Source organism: Ceratotherium simum, chromosome 9, assembly GCF_057802395.1.
Source record: "Ceratotherium simum simum isolate JZ-2026a chromosome 9, ASM5780239v1, whole genome shotgun sequence".
In the NCBI taxonomy this organism is placed as follows: Eukaryota; Metazoa; Chordata; class Mammalia; order Perissodactyla; family Rhinocerotidae; genus Ceratotherium; species Ceratotherium simum.
This window is the reverse complement of record NC_141908.1, coordinates 68,658,526-68,683,641: the sequence shown is the minus strand read 5'-3', so window position 1 is coordinate 68,683,641 and position 25,116 is coordinate 68,658,526. Positions and strand designations below refer to the sequence as shown.

Genomic DNA, 25,116 nt, shown 5'->3' with positions numbered 1-25,116 from the left:
AGCTCGTCAAGGCCATGGCTTCCTAGGGTTTAACTAACAAAAACCTGAGAAAGAGCAAGCACATTACAGAATTGTTACGAGATCCAAAGAGCCCCTCCAGTGATCATATATTAACTCCTCATCCATGTCCAGGAAATCTTCACATGGACAATGAAAACTCACAGCTGTTTTTCTCACCAAGAGGAAAGAGCAAAACTACTGTTCTTCATTGTCTTCCCTTCCACCCCCTCTGCATCTAATTGTTTGAGTGAATTTGAGTGCTGCAGTATTAATGGAAAAACAATGCCCAGCTTAAAAACAAAGGCTCTTACTACAATGCATTCTGGGAAAAACTTAATAGAACAGAAACATTAAGGAATTTATTATATCCTTCCCCACACCACCAACACACACCATTTTAAAAAGAGTGCTTGTTATTTGAACATCTTAGAACCTAAACACCTTACCTATTACATGGAAAAGAGCATATAAGAAAAAAAAATGCTATTATATTTAGCCTAAAAGAATTTTAAACCATGCTCTAATTATCATAATTAGACTCAATTACATGAACTTGAGAGTTCTCACTCAGCATGCTGATATGGCATGATGATAAAACTGCTTATTCTCTTGGATTTCAGCCAAATCCTCAATATTGAGGATGTGCCTATGATTCTCAGAACTCGTGGTCCCGGTGCTTTGGCATTACAGATAACACCCCACGACCCGTGGGGTATCAAAAAGGTCTTCAAACTTGAGCTGAACATCTTACATCTGAGTACTGGGTCCAAGTTACTATTCCAAGAGTGTGAAATACAAAACTGTAACGAGCCTATTAGAGAGGAACTTTCCCATGTTCCTTTCTTGCCCTGTGGTAGATGGAAGTTAAAGTCACGGGTAACTGCGTCAACCACACTGCAAACTTGGTGACTATCATTACCTCATTACCTGGTTACTTTTTTCAAGCACAACATCTGTTAGTCTAGACCTACAAGCCACTCACTCCAGGGGCTGGGCCACTAAGTGGTGGTTGGGGAAAAAGTTAGGGCCATGTGGCCAGGCCGGGGTGCACAGGAATTCTGAAGTGCCAGCAAGACTTTAATTCCCCATTGCACGACAGTGACAGAAATTCAAGCATAAAGAAGTATTGGTTGCTCACTCGCTATAGTAGGGCAATGCTACAGTTAGTTTATCAGTAACCTGTAGGCAGGCAGCGGGGGTGGGTGGGCAGCATTGGTAGGTCTGGCCACCAATGCCATGTGCAGCTACAGAGAACCTCTAGGCCAACTCTGATCCACTGGGCTGTGCATCAGGATCAGCTCCTGGAGGGCTTGTTAAGACAGATGGCTGTGTGTAGCTACAGAGAAGCTCTAGTATTTTTCTTGGTGGTTCTCAAATTTTAATGTGCCTGATCACCTGGAGATTTTCTTTAAAGTGCCTATTTTCAAAGTCTATTCCAAGATTCTGATTCAGTTGGGAAAGCATATGGTCCAGGAATCTGCATGGTTTTTTGTTCTGTTTTTATAAAACAAGCTTTCCTTGTGGTTTTGACTCAGGTTGGCTTGGCGACATTATGGAAACATTGCTCTGTAGTTGGTCACCTGGAGCACGGTGGCTCTCCCTCATTTCCAGAGGGGTCAGGTTATCACTGCTCTCCCCAGGGATGAACGTGAAGGGCTTCCAACAAGAAAATGGCTGCCTCTGAAGGGCAGTCAACTCTAACCTCAGGATTGAAAACCAGGGTTTAATATTCTATTTCTAAGCTGAAAATCTCTAAATAATTGCTTTTAGCTTTCTCCCTATGGAAAAGAAAGGAGGTATCACCACATACATTCGAAGCACTAAGAACTCTCACTTCCAATAGTATTGTTCCAGGATGCTCTCCCCATTGGCCAGCTTGGTTTAGGAAAGTCTAAGGAGGCAAATTTCACCTTGGTACACAATGAAGGTTTTTTGCTAAAATTCAGAAAACCTTTTCTACCAAGTAAAGTCACAACCCACCTACAATGAATTGCATGACCAGAAATTATCAAAGATTTCGGTGATAAGACTATACACGATGGATGTATACACAAAAATATTCTTATTTAAAACTACTTTGTAGAGATGTTTTTAAATCTTTGAAGAACACCTACTATAAGTTTGAGATTAAATGGTTTCTGTATTGGAAATACAACTTTGGAAAATACCTTGTTGCTAATGGCTATTGTGGCTAATTATCACAATGAACAATCTGCAAATAAGGTACTTGGGAAAATTTAACAAGTAGACCCATGGAATACTAGTCCTCTCCATGCTGGACTTAAACTTCCATTCAGGAAACAACCCAATGATGATCAGCAGGGGACTGGATAAATACATTATAGTGCGTCCATACAACAAAGAACATGCCACTGTAAAAACAATGAAGAGCTAAAAAGGCAAAGTAAAGAACAATGTCTATAATATATTAGCTTTTGTCTACTAAAGCAGGAGGAAGATAAGAATTCATATTTTCATTTCCTCTTGTAAGCATATGCATAAAGTAATGCAAAAGTAACTAAAAACAATGGTTACCTTTTGGTGGGCATGGGAACCAAGCAGATGGGTGACTGACGAGATGGAGAATTTGTATTATATATTATTTTATACTCATTTGTATGTTGAACAATGTGGAAGTATTACATATTTTTTAAAACGTTTTTGAAAAATACCTCTCAGTTCCAAATTCCTACTCACCTTTTTTGGGAACCATCAATCTACCATTGTAGGTACCTTGCTGGAGGAGACTGAAAGAAAGTAACTGTATCCTCCACCTGTACCAATAAACACAAAGGCTTCTGGAAATTTCTTTATGGGAGCAATGTTTTTAAGTACAACAGTTAAAAGAAAAGCCCCAGAATATACTTTCAAAGAATGTTTCTGGTTTATAAAAGATAAGTGAAATTCAATTACACAGAGAACATTTAATGTTTGGATTGTAAAGCCTTTCTGTGCAACAATACATTGACACACAACATGAGAAAATAGCCCAAAATACAAAAATACAGTTGTGATCCAGGAAATGGCACCAAATAGAACAGTTTTATTATTTAACATACCAATGTATATACATTATCCTCCCAAATAAGAAAGAATTTGATTCCAAAGTTTAAAATGTAGTTTCCAAAATGAATCCTTATTGTAAATTTGAAGAAGAAAAAAAAAAGTCCTGCAAATTAACACAAACCATTTTGATCCTTGACTAAAATATGCACCCTGCACCAATCACCTCTCTCATACAAAATGTATATTATAAATAAAACTTGCAAAAAAGATCCTGGATATTTATTGCACATCGTACAGAACGCTTGCCACTCCTGGAAAGGCTTTCAGCCCTTCACTGTATTAGCTGTTTCAAATATTTACTCAAATTTGGGCGAAAACAACACTCTGCAGATATTAGCATATGTAGGATCATACATGATGTTTACCAAAAACGGGAAAATATAATCTTACTGGACTGTTTCTGTCACTTTTTCTAAAATATGATTGATTCTGTTTTCTACCGTTAAAAGCAATTACAGGAGATCTGACCAAATTAAAAGTCCTGCTCAGTTATATATTTCTACTTCCTAGGACCAGCCCTTCTTGAAGTATATATTGCTAAAGACCATACTACAGGATTCCTAATAATGCTGTCCATCATCAACAGCCACTTTTTTGGTCTCAACATTTTCAAACTCTCTTTGCCTTAGTAAAGCCAGCACAAACCAACCAGAATGCAATGGCCTTAAAAACAAAAAAAGGTTCCTAGTAAGTCTTCATACCATCTAGCACAGTGCCTAGCACACAGTAGGCATCCAATAAATACTTGATGAATGAATGCACTATCTTTTAAGACCATTTCCTATACTTAGATGTATTAATGATTTATGAGTAATATGTTGATTTAGGGTACACAGACCTAACATGATCACTAAACAAAGAACACATATGACATGGCACAGACAATGTTAGTTTCTACAATCCTGCCCCAGGACAGAATGTGTACTTTAAGGGTTAAAACTATTCCAATAATAAAAATTGATTAGTCAAATATTTTTATTTTGCCAAGGGACTCTAACAGTATTAGCCTTTGGCAATTCCCAAACATACAATGAACCCCAAACAAAAGGAAACCAAATTGCACTATAACAAAGACATGAGTCCATGAAAGCAGAGAGGAGGTGCCAGTTAAGGAACTGCGACTTCAAGGAGACGGTTGTTTTTTCGTTTGCACGTTGGGACACTCCCATTCTTCTGGCTGCCCTGAATAAACTTCACACATACTTTGTCCTGTCTGAACTGCACCAGGAACCTAGGAGAAAAGAATAGGACAAATTGAAGAGAAGTACACACAAAACAGCTAATGATTACACTAACACTTGATATTGACCTTGACAAGTATTCCCTCCCATTAGCACTTCTATACACAGAATTACGTCCTCAGGTTCTAACCTGCATTTTACTTCCCGCAGTCATCATTTAGCCCTAAGTAAACTGAAGATCATTAACTCATCATATCCCAAAATAAGGTATTGCCGTATTTCAAATGGGACGACCAACATGCTATTTTTCCATAGCAAAAATATAGACTGGGGGAGGGGTCCTATTAAATTATCAACGAATTGAGAAAATGAAATAAAGAATTTCAGAAAAGGAAGGGGTCTAGAGACCCTCCAGACTATGGTTTCGAAACACTACCCACATACTTCCTACACAATTTTTGTCATATCCATACACTATGCTAATAGTTATTTTTAGCCTAAATAAATGTATTTCAAAACAGCTGTGACCTATGGAAACATAATGATAAAATCACAAGTTTGATCTGCCACATATTTTTAATACCCTTTAAAAATATATATATGTAAAACTATAAGAATTTAAAAATCTATTGGTGTACACCTAAAGCCACCTCTTCTCCTACCACTGGTACACGTGGTTCACTGTGGGAAACCATATTCTTGTCTAAGTCTTTCCTTTCACAGACTAGGACAGGTGCCTGTTCACAGGATTATTCATCACACCTTCCTACAACAAACATACCACCGGCTTCCCCCTGGGCTGGGTGCTTTGAGGAACACCAGGGTGGAAAAAATGAGGTCCCTGGCCTCAAGAACAACATCACCGCGGAGGCAGGCGAGTGGCATGGTTGGACCAGACAGAACCCAGGCTTTCCCACATCAAAGCCAGTGCTCTTTCCTCTCCACCATCACAATCAGTGTAATGGCACCACGTTTTCAGTATGTTTCTCATACTGGCCTATAACTGAGCTACTGCAATAAAATTAAGTGAGTCACTCTCACAGCCACATGACAGATCACACGCTCGCTGGCATACACGACAACAGCAAAGATCGAAACAGCTCTGTTCTGTACACATTAGCTCAAAGTCTAAAGAGCCCACATTTTACAAACATTATCTACTGGAGGTAAACGTGACACAAGCTTCTGATTCATCGGTTGTTGAAACACGACAGGACTTTTGAGCTTTTAAATGGGTTGTTTCTTTTCAACTTGAAAGATTGAAAAAAAAGCCATAGTTCTAAATTACCTATCTAAGATATCTCCCCGACATATATACTTAAACCCATGTGTCCCAAAGAAAATAAAATCTTTCAAGTTTAACGCAAATACACATACTTAAAAAAATCAAATATTGTTATATTTTAATTTTCAAAGACCATTTGTAGTACAATAAATGTATAGGGAATTTTTTTCCCAATAACTTCAGCAAACATTGGCTGCCTCCATGTTCACAATTCATGATCACAATTCACTTTGGAAATAAGAATAATAGCTAAAATTTATTGAGTATTGACCATGCGTCACACTGTTCTTAGTGAGTTCCATGTATTAACTCAACTTTAAAACAAACCTATGAGGTAAGTACTATTATTTCTCTCTATTTCATAGAAGAGAGAACTGACGCACAGCCCACAGCCAGGACATGGAGAATCAGAGAATTATCCTCCAGCAAACAATGTCGAATGCATTATTTCACAGCATCAAGATCAGTGAAAACTTCACAGCAAAAGGAATGTAGATCAGTTGTTTGGATTTAAAATATTCAGAAATACAACTGTATAACTTAAATGATATATGTGTGTGCATGTATTATGAGTACATGTGAGTAAACATGTACATATACATGCATGAATATTTCGAAAGTTTAACAGAACGTATTCACTTTCATTTTCAATATATTCAGGTCTTCATTCTTAGAATTACCATACATCTTATTTAAGGTTATCCTTAATGCAATCTGTTTACAGACTGAACACTGTGGGAGTTAAGAACCGAGAATTACAACGCAGTTGAGTCTCTCCATGAATTCAATTCTCGCTTCTACCTGTGCAGGTTAAAACCGCTCTAAGCAGTAAACAGGACTTTGACTCGCCTCCTGTAAACTGACATCCAGTTTATCCGTAACGATCATGGAGACTGGCTTTGTTAGAATAACTACGTCTACTTCTGAAAAGGATGCACTAAGGAAGGTTTTGGTCACTGAACTGCATGCTGTTTACAACACTAGTCTGTACAGCTGGCAATGAAACAGACTAAAGCCACTAAGGCCTGAGAAATACATCACGGGCGCCCCTGCCCATGACTTTGTAAAATTTGGTTTAAATTTAAAATGCTCTCCAAGGAGGTGTATAATCCCTGCTTAAGAGGTTACGAAACAGAGGCTACATGGGCACCATGCTCTGCCATGTAGCTTCCCGTGCCGCCTGGACAAGGGACCACGGGTGCTATGCAAGGTTCCAGCAGCTATTTTATTTTTATGAGACCAACCAATAATCAGGAATTGGAGGAGGAAAGGTGTTATGGACTGGTTTATAATGCTAATAAATGCCTGTTTTCTTCACGTGGCCATACTGTTGATCTTCACTCAGACAAGCATGTTTACTGAAAGCTGACACATCCAGAACACCACAGCTCTCTCTCGGGCAAGGCAGGGTCCCCGCTGCCCAGAAGCAAATGATCCCCATCAGTCTTCCGCGATCGCGTGCCTCGAACACAAACCGTTAGAGCCACCGGAGGGTTCTGTGGTTGATTATGTTTGAGAAACACAGCACATGCTATCCCCCAAACCCCTCCGGAGAGTCATAATGTGCAACAAGACTACAGAGGCTCTGAGAAGTGCAGCAGTACAGAAGACTGTAAATTTCCTCCGGAGAACACTTTATTCACAGCACATCATTATTAGCATCCTGCAGAGGCAGTGTTCTTAGAATACCAGTTTGGGAAATGCGTAAAAGTAGCACTCCTTCCTGGCCTGGATGTTGGTGTGATTTTTTCGGCAAAGATGGCCTTATTAATGTAGTGGGATAACTACGAGGCTACTTCATTCATTTACCAAGGGGCTTTTGCACCTGGAATACACAAAATCTGCCCAGGAAGAGTGGGAATTACCAGTCCCACCAAAACAGAAGCCCAGCATCCCAAGTTATGAAAAATTTCACCTAGAGGGAGTTTAAAGCTCTAACAGGCCCTTACAGGTTAAAACCTTAATTGACTGAAACCCAACTAGCCATTATCTCTTTCCCTAATATTCTTTGTTTATGAGAAAAGACTCAGTAACAAGAAGAGTGATTTAGTCCAAACTGCAATTTCCCATGGAGAGTCTACTTAAAGGGCCATCTTGCATCCAATCTAAACCCCAATCCCAGTGTACAATGAGAAGAGACACTGACCTTAAAGTTCTGTACACCCTAACACATCAAGGAGAGTTAGTTTGGCTTACAAAGGGATAGGAATGGTATGAATTTATTTTAGAAAGGCTTTTAGGAAGCACTGAAATAGAATAGACTGGCAAAATTTTAATTAGAAAATATAATAATTTCCTGAGCATTCTGGTTATGCAAGTTTTTACTACACATGCAAAGAATTACATAAGCAGATAGTAAACAATCTATTGAAAAGTAACCAATTAAGTATCAATCAACAGAGTAACTCAAATTCATTAAAATGCATTAATATCGATGGATTTCATAAATGGGAAGATGCTCCATCCTACATGCAAATAATGTCTCTATAATTAGAGCCCCATTGTGAAGTAGAAAAAGTAAATTTCACATTTACAGCAGTCTCAGCACTAATGGAATGCTTATTCTCTAACTCTAGTCATCTCGATGCGAAAGTCATCTCAAATACCATACATCCCAACAGCACCCTTGATTTCACCTCGCCCCCGCCGCCCCCAACCCCCTTCCCTCAGGGTCATCTACTGCAGTAAATGGCACCACCAGTTGGACTCAGGCCCAAAACCTAACACCCAATCTGTCAGTCAGTCCTCTTGTCTTCCTTTAAATCACAATCGGAATCTGACTACTTCTCACTGCCTCCCACTCACACCCCAGCCGAAGAGCATCCTCCTTGCAGGAGCTCCTGTTCTCTCTGCTTCCACTCCCGCCTCCCTATAGTTATTCTGCACATTGCAGCCAAATTGAGCTTTGAGAATCATAAATCAGATCATGCCACACCCTCGCTCAAAACATAAAATGGCTTTCCATCACCCTCAGGAAAATCTCAACTCCTGACCTCAGCCACCAAGCTCTACACGGCCAGGTCCCTGCCTCTTTCTCTAGGTCGCTCTCTCTCTTTTTTTTGTTGTTGAGGAAGATTGGCCCTGAGCTAACATCTGTGCCCATCTTCCTTTATTTTATATGTGGGACGGCTGCCACAGCATGGCTTGATGAGCGGTGCATCAGTCATGCCTGGGATCGGAACCTGTGAACCCCAGTCTGCCGATGTGAAGCACGCGAACTTAACCACTATGCCACTGGGCCGGTCCCTTTCTCCAGGGTCTTTTCCTCCCATTTCACTCTGCCACAGAGTTCACTCCTGCCTCAGGGCCTTTGCACCTGCTGCCTCTCTGCCCTGGAAGATATCTCCCTAGATTGCTGCCTGGCTCAATCAATTCCTGCCTTCCTTTGATTCCTGTCTCGACTGAAACGTCACTGCATCCAAGAGGGCTCTCTGACCTCCCTATCAAAAATGACACCCTCCGACCCTTACCTTGCTTTTTTCCCTCCACAAGCACTTGTCACTAATCAAAGTCATAGCACCTGTGTATTATTTTATTTGTGCATATTTTTCTCTTCCACTTAGATGTCAGGCACATGAAGGTGGGGATGTGGTCAGTGTCATTCACCCAAATCCATAAAACAGAACAAATACAAACACAGACTCGGTTACTTAAGGAGTGGCTGGATAAATGAATGAGGTTGGATTGCTCAACTAAAACAATAAAGCTGAAAGTGAAAGGTCTATTCAAGCAATTCGTGAACATACTCATCGGAAATCTCAATATTGAGCTTCTGTTTGGTTTGGCTGAGAGTCGTCCGGTAGAGCTTGGTGGCCATTTCAATCAGGTGATCACTGCTGAAGAGAAAGTCTCCTTTACTAGCTGCTTCAGAGCCCTAAAAGGACAAACCAAGAGTCAGACTAGCATAATTAAAGACAGCTCAGGAGGTAAATGTTTAAGATTTGGCTGAAAACGTATTTATAGTCTCTCTAAAACATCAGATACTTGAGTCCACTCTCCCGAATAAACAATGATGACAAAAGCAGTATTTCTTCCAGCTTGCTCAGGGCACTTCAGTAAAGTTACCCAGCCCCTTGCTACCCAAGGCTGGTCGATGGACCAGAAGCACCATCAGCATCACCTGGGAGCTTGTTAGAAAAGCAGAATCTCGGGCCCCACCGCAGGCCACTGCATACAAGTCCACAACTAGGTCCCTGGGTGATCTGTTTGCACGTTCAGGTTCAAGAAGCACTGACCTAACCTGTAACTCGTTCTGAAAGGGCTGTTTAAAACAGTCCTCAGTGATTTGGTTTAAAAACTAAGAGCAACAACAACACTTCCAACAAATATCCTAGGGCAGCAGCTCTCAACCCTAGCTGCACAGGGACTCATTCGGGAGCTTTCAAAACATCAGATGCCTGTGGCCCATTCCAAGAAGCTGTGACTCGACTGGACTGGTAGAACGGCCTGGGTGTCAGCGCCGAGTTAATGTGTCACCGAGGTTGAGGACCACTGTCCTAGGATGTGACACGTCCCCTTTAGGTTAAGAGCCACAGGGAGGAAAACAGGCTGAACTAAGCTTATGGGATGGTCCTAAGTTTAGAATGAGCTAGACAGTGGCACTCTTAGCTAGACGCACGTCTCTAAATATGGTCAATATTTGCTAACATCTGTTTGCTTAGTGACTATTCTGTGACAGGTACTGTGCTGAGCATTTTGCATACAGTGTCTCATTTAATCCTCATAACAACAGCACTGTGAAGTAGGTACATTTTAAAGAGGAGAAAAACTAGGTAAGCACACAAAAATTAAATGACTCGGCCGAGGTTACTGTAAAGTTAGTGAGACCAACCCAGAGCCTACATTCTTAACCACTCGACTCAGGTCAGAAGGTCCTGGGTAGGCTAAAAGCACAGAACACTAAAAAATCTGTAGGTCAAATTACGAGGCAGATGTTTGACTGTAGTTGCATTCTTTAACTGAAAACCACCAAATTAAAGATGAACAAGAAGACATTTGCTAAGTTGGCATACAGAAGGAACAACAGGAGGAAGCATCATTTAAATATCTTGGTATTTCTATGCATGAGTCTCAAAATAATGCGTATCATGGTGAGTGCAAACAAAAGCTACTCAGTGAAATTTGAACTTAAGTGGACAAGTCAATAAAAGTGATCGACCTTATTCAATTATTAAAAAAACCAAGCCTGAGATTTTAATAGGGGTGAATATAGCTAAAATTTGCAAATCAATAAGGATACGTGAATTTCAAGTAACAGGATTATTCAGATGTGGAAAATTTTAAGTCAATCTCTAAGAGATTGCATAAATGCAGAAATCTTTCAGTCAAGTCCATGGTTGAAGCTTTACCTCTTTGAGGTGGACGGCAAAGAAGCCATCGTTTTGTGAGCTCATCGATACTTTGGTCACATCCACCAGGGGAACCTCTGACTTGATCTGTCCAGACTTTTGATCAGCAAGAAGGAGATTATTATTTGTTAAGAGGAAAATCCGGGATGTACTCTAAAATAAAACAAAACAGAAAGGAAGTAAAACCAATGATCAAAAATACCCAAAAATGGTCAATGAGTTTAAAGCATTAGTTATTTGCAGAAATGCACATTTTATTCCAATATCTTTCAGCATGCATACCTATGTATATTGAGAACACACTAAAGAACACAGATAACATATTTTAATTCACAAAAATTTCAGAGAACAAGCAAAATTCTATGAAGCTTTAAAGGTAAGGGAAAATAGCTTCCTTCACAGTAACTCTGCGGAGAAAATGAAATGCATATTTTAATAATCAGAAAACTAAAGATGACTGTCCCACTGATAAACACTTCTAAGAGGTCTTCAGGGGTAGCGTTTTTACCTTCCCATTAGCACGGTTAATTTTGTTCACAACTTCAGCAATGATGATCTTTTCTTCAATGGCATCTTTGAGTTTCTTATACTTGGGATTCTTGTTGATTTCCAGGTACGCCCCTTGGAATGGTTGCCCAACACTTAAGGAAAAAGATTCCCTTGCATTAGAAACGGTTTCAAATGGAAGTATTACTGGAAAAAGGTAACATGTCAGTTAATTCTGAAGAGTATCTGACAACTCATAAAAAGTTAATTTATTTTATATATATTATACATTATACTTGCACCTGTCCTAAATATAAATTGAAAATGGAACCTTAAACCTATTTCAAATATATTTTTGATGTGATCATGGCATTTGGTACATAGGACTTTGATAAAAATCTTATCACATGGAACAATCAGGATAGGAATCACCCACCAGAATGGTAGCCAAGACCCAAGTGCATGGCCTCACGTGAAGGAAGAGGCAATTCCTCCTAATCTGTTAATATAAAGTTAACAGCTGCCCACAAGGGATTTATTAATGCCTTTAAACAATATGTGGCAATGGAAAAAAGAGCACAAATTATTACCATCACCTGCTCCAAAGAAAAATTTCATTTTCTTGCAGAGTAAGAAAATCAATAGGCCTTCCGGGGAAGAACAGATCCAGAGCAACCACTTTAGAAGAAAACTATCGAGCACTTTTTATTACCATGTAACTCTGGTTCTAAATAGGCGATATAGGAAAGAAGAATCAGGCCTCTCCTCCTGGGATATGCCTCTAAATGGAAAGAAGGGGCCAAGGCAAACATTCCGAATCAGAGCAGTTTTCTTTCAAACCAACTACCTCTTACAAGAGGCATAATCATGCACATACACTAAGGTGTCAATTTCCCCAAAGACTTGTGGGGTGACGCTCTCAGGGCAGTTTCTTCAAAGACACCAAGGAAAAAAAAACCTGCAGCTTCATTGAGGGCCATAAAATTGCTATCCCGGCAATTTGCAAATACAACTTTAAATGCTTGTGTTGTGGGTGGAGGATCAGGGAAGAAAAATCCACGTAGGTGGCCAGCGTTTCACAGCTCCCAGGATATAAAAGGCTGAAACCCATAAGGGCTGCCACTTCCCACAATGGTGGGAGGGTAAATTATTCCACCCCTGAGTGCTGTAGGTGAGCATGCCACCAGCCCCGAAGACGGATAAAACTATCCGAAAAGGACTTGGCTTGATGTTAACAATTTTGTTGTTGTTCACATTCAAACATGTTTTTAACAACAAAAAGGACTAAAAGCCTTTGAATTTGTTTCTTAAAAAAATGTATTCTTCTCCCTCTAGTTTCTGAAGACTCATCTACAAAGAATGCTCATTAAGAAGGTTACTCTACAATTCAAAAATATATAAAGAGCTGAATAAAACTGCTTGCTGGAGAAAGCATACAGACAATTTTCCCGTTTGAATATGCTTTATGTAGCAGGCGCTTTGGACAACTCTGGATTTAGATGCTATGTCTGACTTAGAGAAATATACACCACCTCAAGCAGCCAAATCCGCTGACCAAGAAAGCTGTGTCCTTTAAAATATTTCAACTGAATGTGTCTGGCAACTTATGTTTACTCAATCCTTTAAAAGGAAGAGCTTTCAAATGTGGGGAAAGACACATAGAGAATATAAACATACCATATGTAATACATGTGAATATACTTAGCATATAGTGCATTTTTATTTCTAGGCCATTCTTTGGAGAAACTAAAAGCTGTTATAAATTTGGCTTAAGACTGTGGAAGCTACTTTTTTATAAACACCAGACAAAAAACGGATAGCAATTCACTCAACGATGAACTTGGGAGATGTAAGAATATTCAGATAAGCAGTCTTCTCCAAGGATGTCACTTGGCAAACTTGCAATTGGTGTTCCTTTTTTTATGAAGTACTCAGTGTCTACAATAAAAGAACTGAACTGGCGGCACAGGCCCCCGAAGCCATGCCCAGTGAGTCAGCAGACCAAAGGCCACCACCGACTAGTGCTTCAGCAACACTCCAAAGTCATATACTGGCTCCCTCTTCATTTATCTTACAAATGAGGTTCTGACCCCGCTTGTTAAAGTAGGAAGACTGGAACGGCGATTACACTATACTGCCAATAGAAATTGGACTGGTCTCTGAAAACTATGGAAAACTAACGGGAACTGACAATATAAATTTATCTTAATAGCCTATATAATTTTTATTTTAAATGACAACTTCTGATTATTTAGTGACGTGTTTGAGCTACTGCCAACGGAGTAAAACCAACAACTGTAATCTCATTTCATTCAAGGGCACTAGGAAAGCCACTGCTCAAATGTGTTTATGTGTAATCATATCCAGCTGCTCATCAAATAATTCATAAAATTAAAAATCTCTCATGTATAACTGAAATCAAACTCTACTAGAAAAGACCTACAAATACATTCGAGAAACTTTTAAAATACTGACTTTTATGGGTAAAGCAAACCCATAATACCTTGATGGGTACAGGGCCTTCTTGTCTTTGAAGAGTTCACTGGCTTCTAGTTTCTCTTCATAAATAAGTTTCTGCTGGTCTGTGAATTGGTCCCTGTATTTTTTACACTGTGAGATACGAAGAGAAGAAAAAAAAAAGTAAGACATCACTTACATAAATAAGTCATTATTCATTCTTCAATATGCTAAGCCAATTTAACAGCAGCAAGGATAAGAGGAAATGTGTGTGAAATACTCTTTTAAAAGGCCAAAAGCATTTTTCCTTTGTGGGTTTTATTGCTTGTACTGCAGAACTTGAGATACTTCTTCAAGACATACAAGGGCTTTGCTGGCCTGGGCCCTCCTGGGAGTACTGTTCCCTCCCACTGTGACGTCAGCCCTGGACACCCTTCAGTCCTGACGTGGTCACGCTCTTTTACAGAGATTCATAGAAACAAAAACACCATACAACACAACCCAATGCACACATTTACACACACACAGTCAGCTTCAAAAAAGCTTCACGAAACATTACTAACCCTTTCTATATGTCATGTACTCCGTTATTTCCTATTCTGTTGTATTTTGTTTAAAAATGTTGGTAGTAGCCTACTAAATTGATTTCATGACCCACAAATATGCTATATTTGACCTACAGTTTGAAAAACTGCTCCACATCCATCACTACCATTTTACAATGTGGAAGTCTCCTCTTCACCCCAATTCTGAGACTGCACTGAAAGGAGATAGGGGGCAGTGGAGGGGCAGGGCCAGGTTTTTAAGATGAACTCTAAGAAATTCAGTTACAGGTGTGGTTGAGAACCCCTGACGTAACTGTATAAAGGAATGCTAGCATCGCTGCCCACCCCTTCAGGAACAAACACATCCCTCTCACTCTCCACCCCCAAACCAAGGAGGCAGAAGTGAGATTCGGGAGCCAGGGGAGGGGAGAGGCAGAGCAGACCCCTGGCATTAGCAGCTCCCCACTGTTATTTCTGAAAATAGCTTCTATGTCAGACTCAAAAGGGGAGATGAACACTGAAATGTTGGTGAATCTCGTAAAGTTGACTAAGTTAGAGAACAGAACTCAGAGTCCAGTTCCATATGCTGTGCTGGTACCAAGCATCACACCGGTCAGTGACATTATCTATACATACGTGATTCTGGTAAAGAACAAGCCTACGGTGATGGGCAGGAAAGAGTTCTCGGAAGACGTATCCATCAATCACTCACTTGCTGAATACAAGGCCTTCTATCTAATGATTTTATTATACCTGATATTCATATATATTTAGCATTCCATTTATCAACTAAGTTATTGAAATAGTCAATGTCTATACAAATACTCTATCTACCCCACACTGGGCAACACTTAAATTACATGTTATGCTCTCCTATAAAATTAAGTTAGCCAAAATATAAGTCAACATCAAACAGATTTTCAGTTTCCCTGTAATTCAAGTAGAGGGAAATTTTAATCTCTTTAATGTCTTCGGGGGGGACTTGAAAGCTTTGTTTCTAGCCCATCAAAATGTGTCTCTTCACATGTATGTCTCTTTATGTGTTCAATAAATCTTACAAAGTAAACTCATCGCATTTGAGGGATTTAACTACATCGTTTGAAGAGATTCAAATTTTATTATTTTTATCTCCAGTAGTATTCCTTCAGATAAAGATGAAAAAAAAACTGAACTACTGGAAAGCAACTAGGATCTGGAAGGGAAAGACAATGCGGGCACGAGCTCTCCTTTCCAACCACAGATGAGGGGAGACCACCATGGGGACACCTGGCTGCTCCAGGATTTCCTACAGAAAACCAAGTACAGTGCACGACTCAAAAACACCAAAGTCCTCAAATAATTCTCCACGAGGCTTGAGGAAGAATGTGGTAAAAACTTGCTTTTACATAACACTTCTCAAACACTCAAAATGTATGATAAGAAGTCACCGAAAAAATATAACAAGACATTTTTACCCTCCACAAATGGAAAATCCTTTTTAGCTCTTTGTGAGTAGAATCCAAGAATAGGTAAGGTCTCGATGGCCAATTCTTATCTATTGGAGATAAGGATGGCATCTTATTTTTCATTTCCAAGAAGTATTTCTGCATCTGTGTTGGGATTGACAGAACATACCAAATGAGTAAAATATACCAGAAAAGACATTGTTTACAAAACCGGCATTAAACAAACCAGTCTTCCGTGGAATTTAGCAAGTTTTAGTCCATAAAATTTTGTAACTTCTCTGGAAAGTCTCTATTCTACTCTTCATGTTGGTTGGGGAAATCTGAGTTCCACCAAATGGTTAAGAGAAAAGAAGAATACTAACCCTAATATTAATATTAACATTAACACTAATGCCAGCTAACATTAGAGAGCTGCACCATTTAATAGGTAGCCAACTAGTCACATGTGGCTATTTATATTTAAATTTTAAGTAATTAAAAAAAAAAATCCAGTTCATCAGTCACATTAGTTAGACTTCAAGTGCTCAACAGCCACGTGTGGCTAGTGGCCGCTCTATTGCACCACAAAGATATAGAATGCTTTCATCACTGCAGAAAGTTCTGTTGCGAGCACTGCTTAGAGGACTTAATAGGGACCAGGCACTTAACAGCTTTATATCATTTCTCCATTTGAATCCTTACAACAACTCTATCAGCTTAGTGCTATTATCATCCCTATTTTACAGAGGATGAAATGAAGCTCACAGAAGTAACTTGCTCATGTCACAATTCTGTAAGTGGCAGAGCAAGCTGGCTCCAGAGTTTGCATGTTTCACCACTATGTATACTTCTCTGAAAGACAGAGGGAAACTTTAGAATAATCCATCCAGGAAGAGTGGCACGGCCTTGCTCTCCCTTAACCCTCTACCCACTAACTTGTTTGCCAACCTCGCCGTGGAGCAGCTCATGGCAGTTTAGCAGGGCAAGACCTTGGCATTGCCCCAGATTCCTGTGCTGAAACCCTAACCCCCAGTGGGATGAAATTAGGAGATGGGGCCTTTGGGAGGTAATTAGGTTTAGATGAGGTCATGAGGGTAGAGCCCTCACGATGTGGTTAGTGCCCTTATAAGCAGAGACAGAAGAGAGTATGCTTCTCTTTCTCTCTGCCAAGTGAGAAAACTAGCCAGAGGCTCTCACCAGAATCAGACCATGTGGGTACCCTGATCTTGGCCTGCCCAGCTTCCAGAACCGTAAGAAATAAATGTTTATTGTTTAAGCCACCCAATCTATGGTATTTTTGTTATAGAAGGCTGAACTAAGACACCTGGCTTTCTTAGGTTCACTTTCCCCAAATTATTTTCTCTCTGTCAAAGAAGAACACTTTATTATTAATCACTTATAAGTCACTAATAATTCTGACACAATTCTGCCTGAATTTGAGGGGCGATGATGAAAAAGGTCACAATCTCTCAGTGTCACAGTTATGATTTAATAGTTACCAAGTCAGTCACATATTATTGAGTTGGTGTTATTAACTGGTTAATCCAATAATGCCAATTAGCCATATATAAAGCGTAAACTTACAATTCTCTGAAGTGTAAATTCATAAATTTTCTTTCCAGCATTGGCTCTGAAGAATTTCCTGTACTCTCTACGCACCTTTAGAAAGAAGCAGAACACAGAGGTTAACGTGTGGCCAGCAGATGCCCATAAAGATGATACACCTCTATTAAAAATGAAAATAGGCGGAATAAATAAATTTATAAGTATCTTTCTGGATATAGTAAAATAATTGAAGCATATTCAGACAGTGGATTTTAAGTCAGACAAAAGGAAATTAGGAGATGCAAAGTGATAACATCAGAATGTTTTGATGTTTTAAATCCTCTTAACTCGTTTTTAAAGAGTGATGATTTGACGAGAAACACTTTGCAGGCATAGCTGCAAACTCGTCACAAATCAAAATACATTTCAGAAAAAATTATATAAGGTAATTTTTGCTTCAAATTGTCCTTAAAAGGCAAAATATGCTTGAAGAACTATATTGCAGTTTCCAAGAGCCTTGCACATGAAGATAGGACTTTAGTACTGCACACTAAGAACTGAATGTGACTAAAAATAAGAACTTAAAAAGAAGCTTTTCGGGGCTGGCCCCATGGCTTAGCAGTTAAGTGCACATGCTCCGCTACTGGCGGCCCGGGTTTGGATCCCGGGCACGCACCGACGCACCGCTTGTCCGGCTATGCTGAGGCGGACAACTATCTACTATCATACAACTATCTACTGGGGCTTTGGGGAGAAAAAAAGGGGAAATAAAAGGAGGAGGATCGGCAATAGATGTTAGCTCAGGGCCGGTCTTCCTCAGCAAAAAAGAGGAGGATTGGCATGGATGTTAGCTCAGGGCTGATCTTCCTCACACACACACACAAAAGCAGCTTTTCAACTATATTATCTACATTTCAATTACATTATCTTCCATTTGATTACATTAATTTTTCTCTCTTCCCTACTCCTACCAAATTTTGAATATTATCACAGCACTTACATCATATTATAGTTTTAGTTTCCCTATTTCTTCCTTGCTACATTGTCTACTAATGTCTAACAAATAAAATAACTGAGCGAGGTGTTTGCTGAATGAATGAAATAGTTAAATTTTGAAATTGAGGGAAAAATATCTATTATATCCAGCTATAAATGGGAGAGTTAGAATTTAGCAAAATATTAGCCTATTTGAATAATTCCGACATTATGAACCTTTCTCTTTTGTCTTTAGTTTTCTGGGTTTAATAGCAAATGTTCAAAATATTTTTACATCAGGAGTTATAAGCTAGCAACCTACTAACCAAATTCAGTTTGTAGAAAATTGTTTTATATGCATATTTTAAATGAAGAACTTCACATAGGAATTCAGACTGCAAGTTTCTCTTAAAATTTTCTGAGATCTAGCAACAGTGAGCTCCATTCCCACAAGACAAAGACTGAGAAGACCAGAGTAGCTGCTGCTGTCTTTAGAAGAGAGATGCATATTCCAAATGGCATGAGGCCCCCCCAACATTCCCAATCCACCTTCCACCTGCTAATTCCCTCATCCATGTGACCAGCCTGGTCCCTCTGGGCATTTGAGCACCAAATCCATCCTCTACACCTGCAGATTATTAAGGTTTAAAAATTCTCCCATACACCACCTAGGCAGCTCTTCCTTTTATCCATATTCTATGTTACAGATTATCATTTCTCTTTTAGCCACGGAGTTGTTAAATTCATAATCATTTCAAATCCCAAACTTAGAAGGTTAGAAGGGACAGGGAGAAGAAAAATGGTACCTATTAATTGGCTCCTGAAATTATAATAGTAGGAAAGCAGGGCAGTTAAGTGAGGTTCATGAAAACATATTAGAAGCCCTACCATATTTAGTGGAACCTCATTGTCACTGAGCTCACTGCAACATGCTTTTTTGTTTTTTTTGTTTTTTTGTGAGGAGATCAGTCCTGTGCTAACATCTGCCAATCCTCCTCTTTTTTTTGCTGAGGAAGACCGGCCCTGGGCTAACATCCATACCCATCTTCCTCCACGTTATATGGGATGCCGCCACAGAATGGCTTGACAAGCAGTGCGTCGGTGCGTGCCCGGGATCCGAACCTGTGAACCCCGGGCCGCCGCAGCGGAGGGTGCGCTCTTAACCGCTTGCGCCACCGGGCAGGCCCTGCAACATGCTTTTTGATATTCACAGGACAGACCCTTTCTCCTGAAATCAGCTACATACAGAAAAAGCCTGGTGACAACATGCTGACATACAGAATGAGTTCCCCTCGTGGGTCCGGGGAGTCCTACGAGGGTCCACTGAACTTTGTAATCAACTTCACAAAAATCAAATCATTTAAAAGGGCAAAACTGGGGGCCGGCCCCCTGGCGTAGCTGCTAAGTGCACGCGCTCCGCTGGTGGTGGCCCGGGTTCAGATCCCAGGCGCGCAACGGCGCACCGCTTGTCAGGCCGTGCTGAGGCCGCGTCCCACATAAAGTGGAGGAAGATGGGCACGCATGTTAGCTCAGGGCCAGTCTTCCTCAGCAAAAAGAGGAGGAGTCGCAGATGTTAGCTCAGGGCTGATCTTCCTCACACACACACACAAAAAATAAAAAATAAAAGGGCAAAACTACTGCTCATATCAACATAATTCTTTTAAAAAAAGTACAAAATGATTACATTCTTGCACTTCAAAGAAGTTTAATCATATTTCATAACAATAATAATGTAACATATTAAAATACTTCTATTCTTTTGGAAAATGGAACGTAAACACAGTTTTGTCTAGAGTAGGCCCAGTTAACTTCAGCTAAAACAGCATTCACTCACAAACTGAATTTGGTTTATAGGTTGCTAGCACACACTCTTAATACAAAAGTATTTTCGCAATCATATGCAGTTAATTAAACCCAGAAAACTGAAGATAAATATGATGTTGCTGGTAGAAATCATTTTTATAAAGATGAAAATCCTGACTCAATGTTTGTTCCTGTCTTTTATGAAAATTAGAATGCAAATTAGAACATGAGAATAAAATGGGAAATAAAATCCTTAGATTTGACTTCAAAAAAGGCAGTTACAGAACTTGTTCAGAATTCTTGAAATAGAACATCTTAAATTCATATTTTAGCTACTTCTTAATTACTTCAAAAACTACTTGATGAATATTCAACATAACCAAAAAGGTTAATTTACCAAAAGTTTACAGGCTAAACTTTCAGGGAAATATGCAGATGGTTCAAAGCAGAGTTTAAGAACACTGCTAATGCTGTTCAGATTCCGAGGCTACGGTTTCCCGGATAATATTCAAATATTTAGAAAAAGATGAGTTGTTATAGCATTAAGGTAAAAATAATAAAGAAGAATAGTGTCAAAAAGGGGCCTAATTATCCCAAAAAGACAATATGGATGGCTCCCCACAGTGACGAGTTATTAGAAAGTTATTAGGAAGACAAAATCCTTATACTGCCTAAGGTGGTTCTCAAGGTTTTCCAGAGCTCAGAGTCATAATCACTTATGTGCCTCCTTACCTAAAGTAGTTAAGTGCCACTTCAAAATAAATCTTACCCAAAGTTAGCAGGTATCTGAATCTAAAGTTCTCTTTAACCTGAATGCTCATCTTACTCATCAAAACGTGTACGTTTATGCAAAACCCTTTGCTTTCTCTGCTGAATAATTAGAATGATGGTTGCTTTGAAGAAAGCTCTGCTCCAGGAGCCATGGCTGGAACAGAATAGGTGGATAAAGAGAAACAAAAGCCCGTCATCCCAGGCTGGTCACTGCCGACGGTGAGTCAGCTGTCAGCTCGACTACACTAACTCTGTCTCGTGAATGAAAAAAAAAAAAACCCTTCATCCTCATAAAGATAACATAAAATAGAACTTGGATAACAAACTATCTTGGGTAAAATATGCTACACTGTTATTACTTTAAATCTATTATTTAAAGAAACGCACCACAATAAAAGAAAATATTAGTGTACACGTTTGTTCTCAAAAAGAAACAAAATTAGGCAGACGGCATTGTCAGGACTGTGCAGACCATCGGCAAGCATAATCAATGATTTTCTCGGGTTAGTAGGTGCTAGGCTTCATTGAGTTCACCCTGGGCAGAGAGAAGGGGGTGAGGAAGTACCTTCAGTCCAAGCCAGTAAGCCCAAATGACAGCAACCGCATGCTTACGCCTAGCCTCCTCCTTCAAGCGTTTCAATTCCCTTCGAGCCTAGAATGTTTTAGATAGTAAATAAAAGAGACAGCCCAACGCAGACAGCACACATGACCAGAAAAAGACACCCCACCACACAGAAGAGCCCATTTATGAATGAGGATTTCAGAACGATAGAGGAACCGTGCATAATCATTTAAACCCAAAGAATCAGAGTCAGGTGGGAGCAGTCCCTCGTATTTTTAGTGCAGTGGGGCTCTGGTCCAGAGGAGGGCAATCTGTGTGGTCCCTGAGGTCAGCACTATTCCACTCCCCTACTTTCATTCTTTTCCTTTTTCCTCTCTGCTCTCTCTCCCTCCTCCCCTCCTTCTCCACACTCTCACTCCTTCCAACAGTGAGGGGCGCCTCACGATTTCAGTGGGCATCCCACTGCTGCCAGCCCACAGGCTAAAGAGACTGGGATCCCTGAGTTCATTCATTTGAACGTCTAAAAAGACATCTCTTGTGAACAACCATTTAGAAAATTGGAAGGAATACAGGTTGTTTCTCTGAAGTTCAAACAAGAAAACAAAACTCAAAATTCTTTGCAGTTAGAAAATTAGAAGTAGTATGTATCAAAATTCAATATTAACTAAGACCCCAAACAGTGACATATACTGAAGCAAGATAAAAAGTGAAACAACTTACAGGTTTAAACATTAATCTTAGGGAAAAGTCAACCTGGGGCATGCTATTTTAAAAGACAGGAAGAGACGAGCATTCATTTTTCATTACATGATAGTACTCAGACTGGGAAGTGAGCTCACTCAGTGGAGAAATCCCAAGAATAATTGTTTAAGAGTCCTTCTGTCTCTGCCAGGACCATTCACTAAAGGAAATAGTTCTTTGCAGATTTTCAAAGGAAAACACAAATGAACTACTTTGGTTAGTTTTTGGCAAACAAGATCTTTACGCAGGCAAGTGTTGACTTTTCTCATTTTTCTCACAAGATGGGCTTATAATGCTGACAAGGTGGACTTAAAAAGACAGAACTATGTTGATATTTGTGTTTCTAACTGGAATACACATTTTTAGCAGGGATGACCTTTGATTTTTCTAAGTAACAAAAACATCTAAAACTCTCGTCCCTTGGGATATGCCAAATGTTCACAGAGCCCACGACTCTGCCTGGGGATTAGCGAGAGTATTTCAGGAGGGCTTTGTTTCTGAAAACAAACAGCTGATGCTGACATTCCTGGGATTCTTCAGTGGCAATTAGAGCCAGCTTTGCATGAACATGGCTTTCTGTGAAATCACAGATGACAATTCTGTTCACATATAATTTTTTGCTTATCATCATCAATAGCTGCCACAGAGAGCCTAAAAAACAATTTCGTTCATGGATTAATATTTTTTAAGGCATGCACGAAAGGCGCTTCTACCGTCAACACATTGCAGAAGACCAGTTGAAGCCCAAAACTTAACATTCCCAACACGCCCCCTACACACAAAAATACCTCCAGAAAACGGTCAGTATACGTCGGGGGGGAAAAAAGGGAAAAAAAAAAAAAGAAGAAACTAAACATGCAAGTTACTTGAGTTTAAAAAAAAGAGCAACCTCACCAAAGCCTCATTAGTACGCAGTTAGTCTTCTTTCCCTACCCACACTTAAGCTTCCCACGTGCACTACTGGCACTAACATCTCCAGGTGTATTAAATCCAGCTGCTGGACATGCACCCGTGTGAGCCACTGTTAACTGTGGTCATTCGTCCCCTGAGATGCTAGAGATACGGACTGATTATTGCAGATTCCAGGACGGAGTGATGGGATGTGCGTATCGAGTACCTTCGATCCAAGCCAGTAAGCCCATATAACTGCAATAGCATGTTTATTCCTAGCCTCCTCCTTCAGCCGGCTCAGCTCCCTTCGTGCCTGTGTGATGCATTTGAAAAGGAGTTACAGAAAAGTTTAAGGCAGGAAAGGTTACTGCTGGTTCCCAATGGAGGAAGAAGAAGAAAGACATGGATCACCACCAAATAGTCAACGCGAAAGCGTGTGCCGCCACCCCACACCAAAATGGTGGAAAGAGCGAGAGGCAAATGCGTGCTCAGTAGCTTAAGCCAGTGAAACATTTTCTGTCCCCGAATGAGAGGGTCCCTTGTCGTTGTTTCACACGTCACTTCCGACCCACTGCCTTCCTGGGGGTCTCTGGCCTACCTGGGTACCGTGCCAATACGCTGCAATGGTGGTGGCTGCTTCCTCACAGCGCTTCTGATGCTTCAGCTCCCGCAGGATTTTTCGGGCCTAAGGTACAGAATCACCCCGAAAAATAGAAAGTTAACAAAAAAACGGAATCCATAGTGACTTGGAAAAAATACTTGAAGAGACAGTTACAATACCCATTCTCAACTGGAAAATCAATAGCGTAAAGAAAGGAAAAGGGGAAGTTGCTTATTAGCCCAAAACGGATGGACTACCAGAAGGTGGTAAATGAAGACATCAAGCATGACAGTGTAGATCCTACTCAGGTTGGGACAGCAGCCCCTCATGCCCATATATGTGACAGGAAAAAAATGTGACCACAGGAACACAAGCTGGTGTACACCAGCTGGAAGGAACAGTTCTCAGAATGTGGTCGGAGGCTCTCCACTGATCCACCAGAACCCATTCTACTGTTTTTATTTTTATTGTCTGCAATGTAACTGTAGCTGTACTTTGTATTCAAACGAGAAGTTCGAAATTTTGCTAAAACAAAATTATCTCACTGGTCTAAAACCAGTGGCTTCTTTCCAGTAGTTGCTGGAAACTGTGGGGCCAGAACACCTAGTTTGGAGGTGGACTTTGAATGCTTCCTCTAAAGTCTCTAGACTGGAGACCTGGACCCAGGCCTCAGTCATAAGGTCAAAGAAGAACCTGCAGGCAGCAACTTCACTTACTCTACGTGCCCGGATTTGTGTTTTGGCGTTTGCTGTGGGACAGCTACCAAGCCCTTGGGTTGCCCATGGGCCTAGACAAAGGTCAACTGATGTCTCTGGACTCCCGGCCCAGGGCTCTACTCTCTGAAGGGGTTCCAGACCTGGGAACTACCTTGAAGTAGCCCCTCTGGATCCAGCCCACTCCACAAAGTCTCCCAGCAGGAAAGTGGTCAAAACAGGCCCTGAAGTATCTTTGACCTAGAGCAGCGCTCGGTTAACTTTTTCTGTAGAAGGTCAGATGGTCAGTAGTTTTGGTTTTACAGGTCATATGTTCTCTATCACAACTCAACTCTGCCGTTGTAGCACTAAAGCAGCCACAGACAAGATGCACAATAAATGAGCGTGATTGTGTACCAATAAAACTTTATTTATATGAACTTGTACTTCTCATATCTATATATTTATATGAAATTCATATTTCATATGATTTTTTACATGTCATGAAATATTTTTGCCTTTTTTTTTTTTAAACAATGCTTTAAAAATACAAAAACCATTCTTAGCTCTCAGGCTATATGATAACAGGTGGTAGGCTAGATTTGGCCCGTGGGCCATAGTTTGCTGACCCCTGAATCAAGCCTTGACAGTAAGGACCTGGAACCAAGTCAGCCACTGTGATCCCCTACTAGAATAGCCAGAGCGCAGGAACTTTCAATCATTGTGGGGCAGGCAGCCCGCAA

The 25,116-nt window shown here is 40.2% G+C and overlaps 1 protein-coding gene across 4 annotated transcripts in view; it reads right to left on the bottom strand.

Moving 5' to 3' along the window:
* Positions 1-2,899: 2,899 nt before the first annotated feature.
* The window catches only part of MYO1B (myosin IB), a 182,268-nt gene continuing 160,051 nt past the window's right edge, over positions 2,900-25,116 (bottom strand). For 2 of the 4 annotated variants that reach the window (XM_087435510.1, XM_087435511.1), the window contains 10 exons: positions 23,679-23,765; positions 23,307-23,393; positions 21,452-21,538; positions 17,377-17,451; positions 15,823-15,957; positions 13,870-13,976; positions 11,389-11,521; positions 10,881-11,033; positions 9,279-9,406; positions 2,900-4,297 (listed from right to left, as the gene is read on the bottom strand). In XM_087435510.1, the coding sequence (XP_087291636.1) occupies positions 4,174-4,297; positions 9,279-9,406; positions 10,881-11,033; positions 11,389-11,521; positions 13,870-13,976; positions 15,823-15,957; positions 17,377-17,451; positions 21,452-21,538; positions 23,307-23,393; positions 23,679-23,765 (1,116 nt within the window). In that variant the 3' untranslated portion in view covers positions 2,900-4,173. The remainder of the gene's footprint in view (positions 4,298-9,278; positions 9,407-10,880; positions 11,034-11,388; positions 11,522-13,869; positions 13,977-15,822; positions 15,958-17,376; positions 17,452-21,451; positions 21,539-23,306; positions 23,394-23,678; positions 23,766-25,116) is intronic. The other 2 variants (XM_087435512.1, XM_087435513.1) reach the window with 2 other exon arrangements.